Below are 15,000 nucleotides of genomic sequence, written 5' to 3' on the forward strand. Positions count from 1 at the left end.
GTTTCTCGCTTTTCTTTTATTTGTTATTCTTCAGAGACTGGAATACTGTATTTCAATACCACACAATTCAGTGCCTTCTGATTTTCTGTAGCACGTACCACAGGCGACCCAGTGTATGCTTCACAGAAGCATCTCGTTTGCCCGAAATGTGGGTTGGAGCTTGCCGCAAATGTGGCCCAAAGAAGCTGCGACGTTGACTGCCAGCATATTATCGAATTATACTTTTTGGCTGGTTTTGAGTACGACACCATTGTTAGCCGGCTTCCTTGAAAAGTTCCACGGTATTCACATTTCGCTGTCAACAATAAAGCGGAGACTAAGGGACTACGGCTTAAAGAGGAGAAACTCGGCAGATCTGAAATAGAACGAGGTGAGAAAGATAATCAGAGAAGAATTGGATGGTCCAAGCTCCATGTCTGGGTACCGGGCTATGTGGCATACACTTCGCCTCAAATGTAGCCTTTGTCTTCCCAGAAGTAAAGTGCAAAGTCTCATGATTGAAGGAACTGGACCCCGTCTTCCTCGAAAACACTTGACCTTTGCTCTTTTTATACGCTTTACATGCACTTGTTCTACAATGATCTCTTCATTATTTTCTTCACCTGAAAGGGTCGATTCTGGGTTTGATTCAATGAATCTTTCTAAAGTTGTTTGAGAAAATTCTTTTGCTTCACACAGAAAGAAGTTCAACCTGTGATAAGGTTTTCCACATTCGTTCTTGTATTTGTACGGGACAAACGATTCTGGTGTTCCTTAAGAGTTTTTACCTCAGTGCAATCTTCATAAAGCAACACATAATTAAATTGTTGTTTTATGACATCTTTCGAGTTAGCCTGCACGCAGGCGGTTGGATGGTCGAAAACCCGGAATTCGTAATGAGGTCGCCATCTTGGATTCGCGCGAGTCGGTCTGGGCCGGGTTGAGGGTCGACAAAGCGAGCAAGGGGAGGGGGGCTCTTCCCACTCCCCACCCCGTCGTTTTGTCACGGGGCCCAGACCTATCCCACGCTCTTCCAATATGGCGTCTGATAGTGTTTCGTGGCGACACAACAACTACCGCCTGCAAGCAGGCTACTTTCGAGTGTGCTTTGTGCTTCTCCGCCCCAGCCTCGAGAAGTATCTCGCATCTTTCCTTCTTTGTTATTTGCGAGATCCTTCCCGCATTTAAGACAAGATTTGAACGAAACTTGCAAAGACTCTCCACACGTGGAATAAAACATGGCGTCGAAGGAAGGAGGAGGAGGTCCTTTTTCTCTGCCAACACTTGGGGTCCTGGGGCGAATGTGTTGTGAAGATTTCGAAATATGTTGCGAAGATTTTGAAATGTGTTGCGGAGATTTCAGAATTTGTAGTTCATTCAAAATGTGTGTTTCGAAGAATTTGGAATGAGTTGTGCATAATTTGAAATGTGTACTTAATAATTCGAAATATCATAGGCAGCCTAAGCTCGCATCACTACAGACAGCCGTTGATAATTTAAACGCGTTGTATGACTTTGTATGGGAAATAAAATACAGTCGATTGTGAAGCCTAAAAAATGCTCAATTTAATGTTCATTCAATAAAATGAATCAAAATGACTTGTCAGCTCAGAGGCGGTTTGCGACTCGAAAATCCATCCCAGCCAAGATTTTTTCACGCAAAGCTAAAGCCACATCATTTGCGAACCTCCGTGAATGTTTCGTAACCATGGAGCTGTTCGAGAAGTTGCTGTGGGGATGGGGTAAGCGTTGTAATGACTGTACCTCATCGGGTGGAGTTTAATTTGACGCCGGGCCCAAGCTCCGTGTCTAGTGCGGTGATCAGCAGCAGTTAAATTCATCAGCTATCGTGGAAATCGAAGCAGAAAATGCTCATTTCCAGCCAAGTGTGTGGGGTTTTTTGACGAAGAAACATTCACGGAGGTTCGAAAATGATGTGGCTTTAGCTTTGCGTGAAAAAATCTTGGCTGGGATGGATTTTCGAGTCGCAAAGCGCCTCTGAGCTGACAACGGTCGAAATCTTAGTGTGCAGCCTTGACTTCGTCTTACAACATTGAAAACACCGACTTCCCGAAACTGTAAAATAAACTCCAAAAGGCACAAGAATACACCAGAGGTGAGTCATTTTGATTCATTTTATTGAATGAACGTTAAATTGAGCATTTTTTAGGCTTCATAATCGACTGTATTTTATTTCCCATACAAAGTCATACAACGCGTTTAAATTCTCAACGGCTGTCTGTAGTGACGCGAGCTTGGGCTGCCTATGCACACCCAATGCCGTATTGTACACCTGATGTCGATCTAAACATCCAATCTCAATCTGTTCACCTAATGACGATCTGAACACCTAATGACGACCTGTACACCGAATGACGATCTGAGATCTGTTTTTCGTTTTAGGCACTCATACAATGGTCTTAGTAGTAAAAAAATTAAATACTCAAGCAGCCTTAATACATCCGCGGCCAGTTTCGGCGATTGTGCAATTTGTTGTTTATTAAAGTACTATATGTATCGCTTAAGTAGTTGTTGTCGTAATCAGACAGAAGCAATTATTTGTTAAGGTTTGAACCGTACGTTTTTTATCGAAATCTCTATATTTTGCTGTGCGAACTTAGAAAGAAAACTTAAACTTAAATATTATCCCATCGTCGATCTATGTCTGAAACATCCTTATCCATCCCTAACCGTACTTGAGCATCTTTAATCATCCTTAGGCGTACTAGAGTTTGCTTAATTAAATTATAATCATCCCTAGCTTCACCTACCGTACCCGGTAACTATCCTTATAAAATCCTAAAAGTACTCAAGCGTCCTTAAACTTCCCTAGCCATACTTTAGCTTCCTAACCGTACTTCATTTGATTCACACAGTTTAATTGTTGACAAAAATTTAAATTTAAATTTGAGCAGGCTTGGAATAATTCATTATTTGTTAGGTCGGTCGTCCAACCAAGACGTCCATTGCTGATGAGGCCCAAAAGGCCGTAACAGCTGTCCATGGCTGTTAATTGACCGGGTGAAATGGTTGTGCCCATGCGTGATGTGTTGGCTACACCGGGTTGGTGTTAGCGCGTGTTACCTTGCTTTTATTATTGTTGTTTTTAATTACGTGATACACCGATCTCTTAATGTGATCCACCTTCCCACACGCTTGCCGGGGGAGAACAGTTTTGCTGTTCCCAACCCAACTTACCACATCTATGGCATGTGAAGCTGCCAGTTAAAAGGGTGCTAAAGACACCGCCTGGTGGGTTAGCTACGCAATGCCGATGAGGCCCAAAAGCCTGAAACAGCTGTGTGGTTGTGACAAATTGGTATTTTTGTTTATATTTTGGGTCCTGTCCTAAGTACCTGCCGGGAGGGAACGGCGTGGACCCAACCCTAAATTGTGTTCGCCATGCCGTCGCTTATTTTCCTTTCGTAAACGGTCGTTGCCATTTGAAACGGTCGATGCCATTTTTTAGCTCTGAATTACACTCATTAGGTCTAAGAACTCAAAGGGTTGCGGTGACTAGGAGTTGTGTCTCGCTGGTCATATGAGTTAAGGTTCGGGTTAGGGTTCTGTTTAGGGTGAGGGCTAAGAATCCGAGTTCGAGTCTTGAAATTTTCGGACTCTTTTTTTCCTCCAGTTTTTCTTTTATAAATGTTTTTTATTTTCCCTTTTTTCTTAATTTTTGTTAATATTTTTCTTCATTTGTTCCTTTTAATTTTCTTTGAAGTGAAGTGTGTAGTCGACCGTTATAAATGGCATCGACCGTTTGAAATGGCAACGACCGTTCTGAGAAATGGTAACGACCGTTTGAAATGGCAACGACCGTTTACGAAAGGGAAATTTGCCATGCCGTCCCGTCGCTGTCCGAACGAACAGTGTCGTATTCCCGGGGGGGGGGGGGGGGACTCCCATATGAAACAGACGGGGATGCTCGTCGGAAATTTTGAATTTAACCCCTAAAGGAGACCAATCTAGGCGTGGCTTAAGCAAATTTTGACCCCTAAAAGAGACCGTTTAAAAACACAAAAATACGACACGCAATGCGTTTTAATGATAAAAAGGCATAATCATTGAATGCTTTTGTCTAAAAAGAAAATTTAAAAGGAAATTTGACTTCTGTTTCTCTTCGCGTAATGCTGTGTTACTTCGCGGAACCCTAAACGAGACCTTGGTGGCATAAAATATTGGCGCTTTGCCCGGAACACCCTAAGCGAGACCAAAATTTACACCCCTAAGCGAGACGACGAGCATCCCCGTCTGTTTCATACGGAAGTCTTACCCCCTCCCCCCCCGGGTCGTATTACAGTTCCCGGAAACGGTTTATGAGAATTATGGCTCGTCGGACGTGCTACCACGTTCGTTGAGTGTCGTGGATGCCGAAAAGCTTACTACTGTTCAGTTTTTGCGGGGCGGCCGTGTTCGGCTGACTTTTAAGAATCGGGCTTCATGCGATGATCTGATCTCGTCTGGCCTTGTTTACAGTGATGTTCAAGTACGTGTTGTCCGTGCAGATTTTAGTTTCCGTTCTGTGTATGTTCGGGATTTGCCTTCCGACGTTTCAGATGACGAGGTATCTGCACACGTTATAATGCAAAATAAACACCGCGCTGATGGCTAGGGACGGGGGGGGGGGGGGGGGGGCAATCAGCGTTAAAATGAAAACAAGGGAGCGGTCATATGTCGGAAAATTGAAATAAGAAGAAAAACAAACAAAAATAGAAAAGGATCGTGGGATACTCATTATTATGCAACGCTTAACTTTTCTTTCCGGTACCAAAGATACAAAGCCAATAAAGAATTTCGTTGTTTAATTCTTGCTCATTTTGTGACCGAGTGAAATTCGGGACGACCTATCCTTTCTGTCCAAAATCTATTCCTTTTTAACGCGCGTCTACACGACAGATTAGAGTGCAACGGTTCGATCGGACAGAATGAAGACCCTATCAATGAACATTCAACCGTTTACACGGAAAATATTATGGAACGACTCTAAGAAAAAAATACCCGGCACCTAAGCGACAGCGGAACGGCAAGGTAGAGAAATGCGCATGTGCGGACAAAATAAAACAAATCAAAACAATGCTGGCTCAAAAAATAACTTAAACGGATACGTCTGCGTTTACACGGTGCTCAAAACCTATGAAAATGAAAACGGTGCAATTTTTTTCCGGTTAGTTCCGCATCATGGGGGCCCATGATCTCCTCACGGTACGACACAAATGAAAAATCAGGTACATAGTTTACTCGAAAGAAATTTGCCGAGCAGTTCCATTTTTTTCCTGTCGTGTAAACGCGTCTTAAGTGCCAACTCGCAGAGTGAAACAATGAAACTTCACAGAAACGAGTGCTTAACAAATTACAAAATATTAATATTCGAGAATTCGGCAACGTCTAATGTTGAAATAGTTGCCTTCAGTTGTTGGCTGTGGTTTGTTGTGCAGGTGTTGCTTTTCTTGTCAGTGACTACCTGTAAAAATGAAACAGTTAATTACAAGAAGTGCAAATTTCACAGCTCTCAAAGACATCATATGTCCAAGCGTGATATATATTGATAATTAGTGCGAAAAACGTTAGATTTGTAATTTAGACAGGGTCCTGAATCATCCAAGTTCCGTTTTTTAAAAACAGTCGTTCATTGTAACTTGACTCTCCATTCTTTATAATCACATTTCGGAACGATGATGATAAGTCAGACAGACTGCAGGCTTCATGTCGCCTTGTTATTCTCCCTCATCAGGAAATTCTAAGTGAACATTATCATAACTCAAAAAATGAAAAAATGAAACCTGGCAATTGTTTACTTACATCACGGGAAATTCTGTCTGATACATTTTCTAGATAATTATTAATCTGTTAGCTTGGTCCTTCACACTATATGGTGGGGGATTTGTGCAGGTGCGAGTCCTGTAATGGTTAACCTCCCTCCCCACAAGCGGAAGAACAGGGGGACCCCATTCCTCCCTCAATCAGACCAACCTCCATCTGGGAGTTTTACTGGAAGTTTTAAGTCGCCTGCCGTGGACATGCATTTTTTTTCCTTTTTTCTTTCTTTACCTCAATAACTTTATGGCAGTGGGTTTCTGCAGGGAGATGAAGTGGCGCTTTTTCCCTCAGTTTGATCTTGCTTTCTCCACACCATTTTCGATAATCAACAACCCTTGTAAACTAAGACTGACAAAAATGATTTGTAGTACGGGTTTCTTTTAAACACCGGCAGACTCTTGTTTGAATAATGCTCTCAAGGAAGCTTTGGAAAGTATTGCCTAACCAGTAATCCTGTCTCCTTCAAAAAAGACAAGATTGGTCTATAAAGGAAGGTGCCTACTATTGTTATTGCGCGTACGTTCTGCGTATCTCCAGATACTCGGGTTTCCTATCGGTGATGCTTACTAATGTAGGGATACTTTTGCACGGTTTAAAATCATGCAGAGAAAGTAGATCTTCGTAAGTACTCTTGGTATCCAAAAAGAAAATTGGGGGTAACAATGCATTCTTTAGAGATAATTAAGCTTCAATTTGAGAAAGGACGCCATACATTACTTTGTATTTTAGAGCTTTGTACTAATGTTGTTCATGAATTATCTTTGAAAAATGCGTGGTTACCCTCAATTTCTTTTTGCATTTCAACATATAACAGTTGCTAAGATCTACCTTTCCTGCATAATTATAAACCGGGGCAAAAATACCAGTTTGAATTAGTAGGCACCGTCCTTAAGTGAGCTAAGGAGCTCTTCGCGTGAGAAAAGTAGTATGGCTCCTGGTATGGGAAATTATTGTACAAATTAATAGGGATCTTAAGATCTACGAGAGCGATGTCGACGAAAACGTCTCCTCAAAATATCACTTTGCTTTATCGTAAGTCTTTCGCTGCTATTCTATCTCGTTCACTTCTTACAATTTGAACGAAGTATCCTAAAAATAAATTGGTACGAGCAGTTACAAAGTGAAAATAGAGAAAGAAAGATTCTCTGTTGCATGCTCACGTTGTAGTCAAAACCTCAAATTTGGGAATTTTGCGTCGTCGTTATGCAGAGTACCGCAAGAAAACGTGCTAAAATCTGTGCTTCACGTGCAGCGCGATTATGTGTGCTCTCTTAACCAATGATATCATTGTTTTGCGGCGTTGTTGTTGCCGTCAGCGTCGTAAAATCTTAAGCTCCCTAGTATCTTTACAAACCTTAGTCGCAGGGCGCGTTGAAAGCGCATCGATCTGTCTTCTCGTTATACTTCAGTCCGGCTGGGCAGGGCATGTTATAACGGTAGCCATTTGAACAGGCAATGTATCCAAAGCAATTGTCTGGATCCCTGTAGTTACCATTCGCTTTGCCTTGACAGCTGAAAACACCTAAAAATCGTGAAAACCTGTTAAATATCCATCAGTGCGACTGTCAAGGAAATTTAAACAATAGTAATAATAAGTAATTTACTACATATAATATAATAATACGAGACAAGCCGTGTAAAAGTGTGCCCTAGCAATGCAAAGTGTGTCCTAGTATATCGCACGTTTTAAAGCTTGCAAGATCCCTTATCTCACATATTTGATTTGACAGTTGGTTCCAAGCCATTGCACAAGGTCGTCTCGCTTAGGGGTGTAAATTTCGGATATTGGTCTCAGTGAGGGTGTTCTGGGCAAAACGCTATCATATGTAGCCGTGAAGATCCCTATAGGGTTGCACGCGAAGAAATTCATATAAAACTATCCATTTAATATGTTTTAAATATGGTCTCTCTAGTGGTCAAAAATTAAAAGCATGGCCAACATTGGTCTCCTTTAGGAATTTAAGAGCAGTTCTCTGTGAAGGTCAAGCAACTGAGTTGGACATAAAAAGCTTGAACTTCCCCTTCATTTTTTATTAGTGCCTTTGTTAGCACAATAGACACTAATTAACAACAACTAACTAACTGCGCTTGCGTGTGTTACTTGTGCTTATGCTTGCGTCTCTAGTGAAAACCAGGCTTTAGCGAGAAATATTTCAAGTAAATAGAATTAACTTCATTTTACACTCGAATGACTGAACAGATCTTTTTATGACGTTAAAAACTATGGCTACCTATTAATCATTTGCCAGAAAGAACATGGCTACAAATTCCTGTCATCTTCATGAGGAAACCTCTCGAGTTTTAAATGCAAATTAGTTAAGCTCGAATATTACGCCACACGATGAATCCACAACGGCCGAAAGATCTCCCAAAAACCTTTTCCAGGGAAACGTTGATTCAAACAAACAAAATATTTGCTATTAGAGGCAAAAAAAACCTTCCTATTGCAATTGCGTGCCTGCAAACAAGAAATACAATCCGTGTCAAAAACCAAATGCAATTAAATAAATTCCTCCCAGTTCAGGATCAAACCTTTTTCTGAAGAACCTTTTCCTTGTATAATGATGCACAAAATAGACAAGTTTTTTTTCAAATAATTCTTCAGTGTCACATTTGCACTATTTTTTTTTTTTACCTGAAGACTGTGCAGAATTGAGTACAAAATAAACGTAAATAGCCAGACAACAGATATGCGACTTCAGTAAACACAGATGCATTCGAGGGGTTCGATTCCTTCAATGAGCTTGTTAAACCCATACAGAATTTGTCATTTGCTTTCAGCGTTGTACATAACAGCACAGTGAGTAAAATATTAGAAATACAGCTCACTTTGATACAGAAATGCAATTGTTGTCAAAGTCCATTACTCGTTGCTTTTAAGATTCCAAATATTTATTTTTCACCGCCTGTCTTGTTTATCCAATTGACGTTCCATTCTTGATCAGCTCCATAAGAGTACATTTTGTTTATAGATCTACTAAAACGCCATTCGCGCCAATGACTTGGACGCCATTGCAGGTTAATTAAATATTTTATTGTGTTCACCGTATAAAATCTACGCATTTCTATTACCCCCTGAAACTACCAAAATTCGTGCAGTAGACTCGGTACGGACTAAGACAATACTTAGAAGGGGAGTTACAGGAAAGAAAATGATCAAACTAAACGGATCTAAAGCGTCATAAGTCGATGATACTTTACAGATAGGATAGTTAAAATACTGTCGCAGCTTAAACACGCTCTCTAAACCAGATCGGAGCGAAAAAATGTAAGCCTAAACTTGGGTCAATGTTCCAAATATTTCTAATTTTCATCAAATTTGTTCATCACGTATGACCAAACTAGAATTTTGCCCAAACTAGTTTTCCAATATTTAAGGATTATGATAGTTGTGTTAGCTCTGCTGCAAATGTGGTGACCGGGAAAAGAATACTTTGCGAGAAAAAGCGAAAACAGTTGCCCTCGTTTTTGCGGTTTTTCACAATGGTCGACAGGTAACATAATACAGCCAGTATTTTCTTCAAGTTTGTAGAAGTGAAAATACTTTCAGAGCATCTTTTAGTAATTAGAAGCATAGTCCTACTGTCTGGTGGAATCTCATTAGAATTGGCTCTCATCTATCTGAGAAGTGGACACATATATGTTAAATACTTGATAGTAAAATTCCTAATCAAAGAGTGTCATGATCAATGACGATTACTATGGCAACGGTACATAATATGGCTGTTTTCGTTCATCCCTCCAGACAACTTACATCCACATAGAAAGTAAAGAGAGTTTAAAAATTTATGTTTAACTTTGCTTGGCTTTCTCAGAGAACTGCTCTTAAGTCTCAGACCTCCTTCAATAAATATCTGTTAATCAGCAACATCATAAACAAGTCTTTTTCCTTTTTACCACTGACACAATCTTTGTCTAATACATCACCTCCCACAAAAGCCTCGAGGCTTTTTCTCAGGTAAATGAAAACGGGCAAAAAATAGTCTGTGTCGTTCAGGAAAGGAACTTTTAACGCTGACATTTTTTGTTTGTTGATAAGTATTGTTTTGTTTTGTTTGTTTTTAATGCATATCGTACCTGGTGTTGTTATCCGTGGTGATGTTGTGGTGAATGCTGAAATAATAAGGAAGGTTGTCAGTGTTTGATAAACTAAAATGGATGGTACAGTTTGCGTGGGCCTAAAAAGATTGAAAAAGCAACAAAACCGATAAAAAGTGTGTCCTTAATGGGCCGATCAACTCGAAACTTCAACATCCCCCCCCCCCCCCCCTTCCCAAGGCAAAGCCCGGGCATGTTGAATTTGAAAATATTAATATTCGAGAATTTTGCAACGTCTAATGTTGAAATAGTTGGATGTGGTTACTTGTGCAGTTGCTGCTTTTCTTGTCAGTGACTGCCTGTAAAAATGAACCGGCTATTTACGAGAAGTGCAAATTTCACAACTCTGAACGTGATCTTAACCCAGCGTTAAACGAAAACGTTGGCAGTGAAAAACTGTGGCTTGGTCAGTTTTCACTGCTATCTATTTATCTTAGTATTTTTATCTTATTCTTTCTAGTTACCAGTCTTCTTAATTTTATATATATCATATCTGAATTTGTTCAACCGTCACTTCTGAAGATGTATGTTGTAGCCTACGAAACGTCAAATCAAAAGTAAAATGCGCTTTATCATTATGTTTGTAGCCACTGATGATTGTTTCATGTTTTTGATTAAGTTGAAATGGCCAAAGAGCAAGAATATTTATGATCTTCCTTTCTCCACACCATTTTCGATAATCAATGACCCTTATAAACTAGGACTGGCAAAAATGACTTGGAGCACGGTTTTCTTTTAAGCACTGGCTGACCTTTGTTTAAGTAATGGCTCCAAAGAAGCTTTGGAAAGCATTGGATAACTAGTAATCCGGTTTCTTCCCAAAAAAAGACAATACTGGCCTATAAGCCTTTTAAGTAACGTTTTTGCGTTGGAAGAGTACTATGGGAGATTATTATACTAATCATAAATATTACAAGTTTCCTCGATTTTGATTGGTTTAAAAAACTCCAATTTTCCACTAATTCATTTGCCAAGTTGTTATCGGACAGTTCAATAAGCCAATCACATCCAATGTTGTAGTGTAAATCAACCAATTACATTCAAAGTTGTAGTTTAATCAACCAATCACAACCTTGGCTTCAATCACCATAGAAACAGTGTACAGACTCCTAAATTTGGGCTTTCTTTGTTTCTATTAGACGGCATGACTATTCCGGGGGTAGGGGGTAGGGGGTAGGGGTAAGGGTAAGGGGTAGAGGGTGGGGGTAGGGGGTGAATGGTACCTTAGTTGAAACAATCCCAAACCTTTACAAAAATGGTAACCTTAGCCCAAAACGTTATCTAAAGCTCGTGATAAACTTATCAGACTCCCGCAGCGCGGTCGTCCCATTTTGTTATCACTTGTACGATTACAGACCCGCGAATTCGACGCCACTCAGTCCTATTACCACTACAAATTAAAATTTTTGAATACCTCTGGGGCAGGGCGCGTTGTGAACGCATTGATCCTTCGCCTCGTTATACATCAAGCTGTCTGGGCAGTCCATTTTATAAGCGATGCCGTTTGAACAGGAAATAAACCCATAGCAATTGTCTGGATCCGCGTAGTTCCCATCCGGTTTGCCTTGACAGCTAAAACCACCTAAAAATCGTGAAAAGCTGTTAAATACCTGTCAGTGCGGGAAAGCGGCCCTGACATGACGCCACGTCGGGTATGACACCTTTCTAAGAGAAAAATCGGTGACATGTTTTTTGTTCAGGAAGTAAGCGTTGGACTTAGAAGATTCAAGTACGTGAAGCAAAAGGGCTAGGGTCTCGAAACATTTTCGGCTCATAAATTAAAAGTAAATTAACTTTGTGGAAGATAATCTGGGGGGGGGGGAGCGGGAGGGGAGGAGGTACTCGCATATGAAAGGGGCGATGCTCATCGTCTCGCTTAGGGGTGTAAATTTAGAATTTTTGTCTCAGTTAGTGTGTTCTGGGCAAAACGCCATCATATGTAGCCGGTATGTGGCCTTGAAGTTTCCGTTTAGGGTTGCAAATAGGCCTGCCCCGATTGCGCTGGGCACTTTTGCGGCACTATTTTACATTCCCAGCACTCTTGAGCACATAATTAACTTTTGAGGAGAATTTGAGCATTTTTTCGCTTTTTGGGAAACATTTCAGCACATTTTTCACAATTTTTCATATGTTAAATGCAATATTTTGTCTTTCAAACGTTTTCAGTATAAAGCCGAGCAATTCTATTATCATGAATTATGAATAATTCCACCTTGTCGCCTGACTGGCTGACTGTTGTCATGGAAATGCACGAGCTATGCTCCTTTTAACCGAGGGAAGAGTCGATTTTGATTGGTTCGTGACTTCGTGTTTCTCAGAACTTTTAGTGGTCTTTTGTGTTCAGCAACCGCTGAACGAGTTTTCAGTCTTCTTTCCAGCACCTTTAACGCCCAGCAAGACAGTGTTCTACAAGATTATATTAAAGCTTCTGTGATGCTTCGATACAATGGATCGAAGGGAGACTAATAACAGTTGTAGCTATATAAGGTTGATTGCATACAGTTCTGTGATGCTGTGTTCTTTGAAAACTATGCATGACTGATAATAAAGAGTTTTTGTTCGACAAACGTTGTTATAGCGGAGCTCCGCGCGCGCCGAAGGCGCGCGCGCGCGGAGCACCATAGCTAAGAAAATATGGTAACCCATCGATGTGAGAAAATTTGGTTTTATAGGCATGACGTCATCAACGTCCGTACGTACAACGTACGTACGTACAACGTACGTACCAGGGCGCTTATACATAGGGCGGTGAAACGGGCACTCCGCTCTTGGTCCAATGTGTGATGCGGAGAAGGACTGGCACGAGCGCTCCTTCCGCGCTTCCGGTGCAATTAATGGCTGCCAAAAATATCCTCTCGACAAACCAGAAATCACGTTTTCTTTCTTTATTTTTGGGCCACCAGCAGTGTATTATTTGCAGGCTTTTTTGATATTTTTGACCCAAAACTCAATACTATTTTGTCTGTTGGAATATAACTCAAGTATTTTCGTCGGAAGCTGCTTAAATTTGAGTGAAGTAAGACAGTGTCGAATGCAGGTATGTCCCGCGTATCGTGACCAAGCCGTGTTCCGCTCCTTCTTTTACGAGTACTCCACATTTCTCCACTCTAAATTTTACTTATGTTTAAGATCGATAGCTTTTACAAAACATAGTAAAAAACCAGCTGGATATATTTGGATATAGCAGCGTTTCAGAACTTCAAACTTGCTCACTTAAAATCGCTCGCGACGAATCGCCCGCCGCAGTCAATGTTACCGACAATAAAAAACTATTTTCAAGATTTCGCCCGCTTGGGAAAATCAACAAACAACAAATACGGTTTAATCAAGGCGCTTGTAAGTTCATCTTGATAATTTAAATAAAATACGAGAAAAGCTTGCTGTTAATACTCTGTCCGAAAAAGTTTGCAAAGACATGATGGCTTTGCACAACACCACAGAAAAGACACAAGAATTTATGAATATGTGAAATGCTTTGGAATGTCTTCAACGATAACAGTCCACTGCAGTCAATAACAGATCAACCTGTTACCACCTTAAAGCAAGTACTTAATTACTTCAAAGCCTGGAAACAAGAGCTTCAACAAACATTCCACAGAAGGACTGATGCGCCAGAACACTTCATAACATGGCAAACAATGTTTGATCTCGAGGTAATAATTGTAGACCAGACTTAAAATGGATCACAGCAAAACAATGCAAAACTGATAAGTTATTGTAAATACCATGTCCTTGCCCCCTTAGGGATAACTATGCAAAAAAGCCATACTATTCCATGGCAACTCCTTCATATTTTGTAACAACTGAGGACAAAGCAATGATTACAGTTCCTTGTAGAATATCATCCCGTGAGGAAAAGCAATTTGTAGCCTATCACTACTGCTACGTTTAAGACTGACCCCATCCTCTCCCAAACCCCAGATTGTTTTCTTTGCCTTTGTGCAGTTTGGACACAAACAAATAAGCTAACCTGTGGCTGATCAATATGATCAAATTTTTGTTCCACTGTGTGAAACATAAATAAAATAATTACAAGCATAAGCCCTGGAACATCCCTTAAAAAATAACAATGACTGTATTTATTGTTTAAGGCTTGACTAGCAACACCGCACAGAGAACTTAAAAAATATAGCATAACTATTTCACACTCAAGGATCACAGGCATCTATTTTGGGGGTCTGAGGGCTTATGTGTGGCTGATCTAGCCCTTTTACTCAACCAATTAGTACAAATCAATACAGTAAATCTCTGTTTCATATTGTTTTCAAGGTGTCGGTGTCATATTCCAGCACTCGGCAAGGTCTCTTTTTGACTTGTGGCTGTTTCTGCTTAGGTGGCCTCATACACCACGAGCCTTTTTGGAGACATCACCGCCAAGCCGGCCACTTCTGCTGAATAATTTTCATGGTCAAATATTTGTTAATCCCTCCTACGTGATTGAGTTTTTCGTACATGTACTATCTGGCTGTTTCTGTGATTCAAGTTTTTAATTTCACGCAGAGTTTGTTTCATTTGTTAACCTTATTTTGGGGTTGAGAGTTTGCTTTGTAAATTTCTCCCCCTCATTCTACAGACTAACCCTAACTTTTGTCTATGATTTTTCCTCAACTCACCATTCACACACACAATATTACCCTCAAACTACCTGCTAATTGGTGAATATGTTTTAGTTAGTGGAGAGAAACCCTTCTTGTAAAGAGGATTCTTCTATCAACACCAATTAAGAAAGCTACAAAGGCTGCTAGGTTAACGGCTGCTTGATGTATTACTGTTAAATAACCAAACTTAATTTAACTTAGACAGTTCATCTTTAATTCAATATGGCTCCTTCTTGGGGGACCAGACAAATGGTAACATAATTATTGTTTAACCACTGTTTGCAAGACATTATATTTTGGTGCGATACTGTTTCTTGTCGCCTGTTTCCATTATTTTATGTCATCTGTATTTCGTACACAAAGTAGAGGTTTTTGCCATACATTCAGACTCCCCTCACAGGGTTTGTGATTCAAATGCTTAACCACTCTGCAAAATTCCAGTCTTATTGATTGGGTTATGGAGCCTATAATCCAAAAAAAATACATTTATCACCCTTTTGTAAAG

General features: G+C 40.3%; 1 protein-coding gene across 1 annotated transcript in view; it reads right to left on the reverse strand.

Annotated features, from left to right (window-relative positions):
* Positions 1-4,766: 4,766 nt before the first annotated feature.
* The window catches only part of LOC138013177 (pancreatic secretory granule membrane major glycoprotein GP2-like), a 42,456-nt gene continuing 32,222 nt past the window's right edge, over positions 4,767-15,000 (reverse strand). Inside the window, exons 7-10 of the mRNA XM_068860189.1 lie at positions 11,312-11,479; positions 9,877-9,912; positions 7,154-7,321; positions 4,767-5,443 (exon numbers count right to left, since the gene is read on the reverse strand). Coding sequence (XP_068716290.1) covers positions 7,155-7,321; positions 9,877-9,912; positions 11,312-11,479 — 371 coding nt within the window. The 3' untranslated portion in view covers positions 4,767-5,443; position 7,154. The remainder of the gene's footprint in view (positions 5,444-7,153; positions 7,322-9,876; positions 9,913-11,311; positions 11,480-15,000) is intronic.

The sequence above is a fragment of the Montipora foliosa genome, chromosome 8 (assembly GCF_036669935.1).
Source record: "Montipora foliosa isolate CH-2021 chromosome 8, ASM3666993v2, whole genome shotgun sequence".
NCBI lineage: Eukaryota > Metazoa > Cnidaria > Anthozoa > Scleractinia > Acroporidae > Montipora > Montipora foliosa.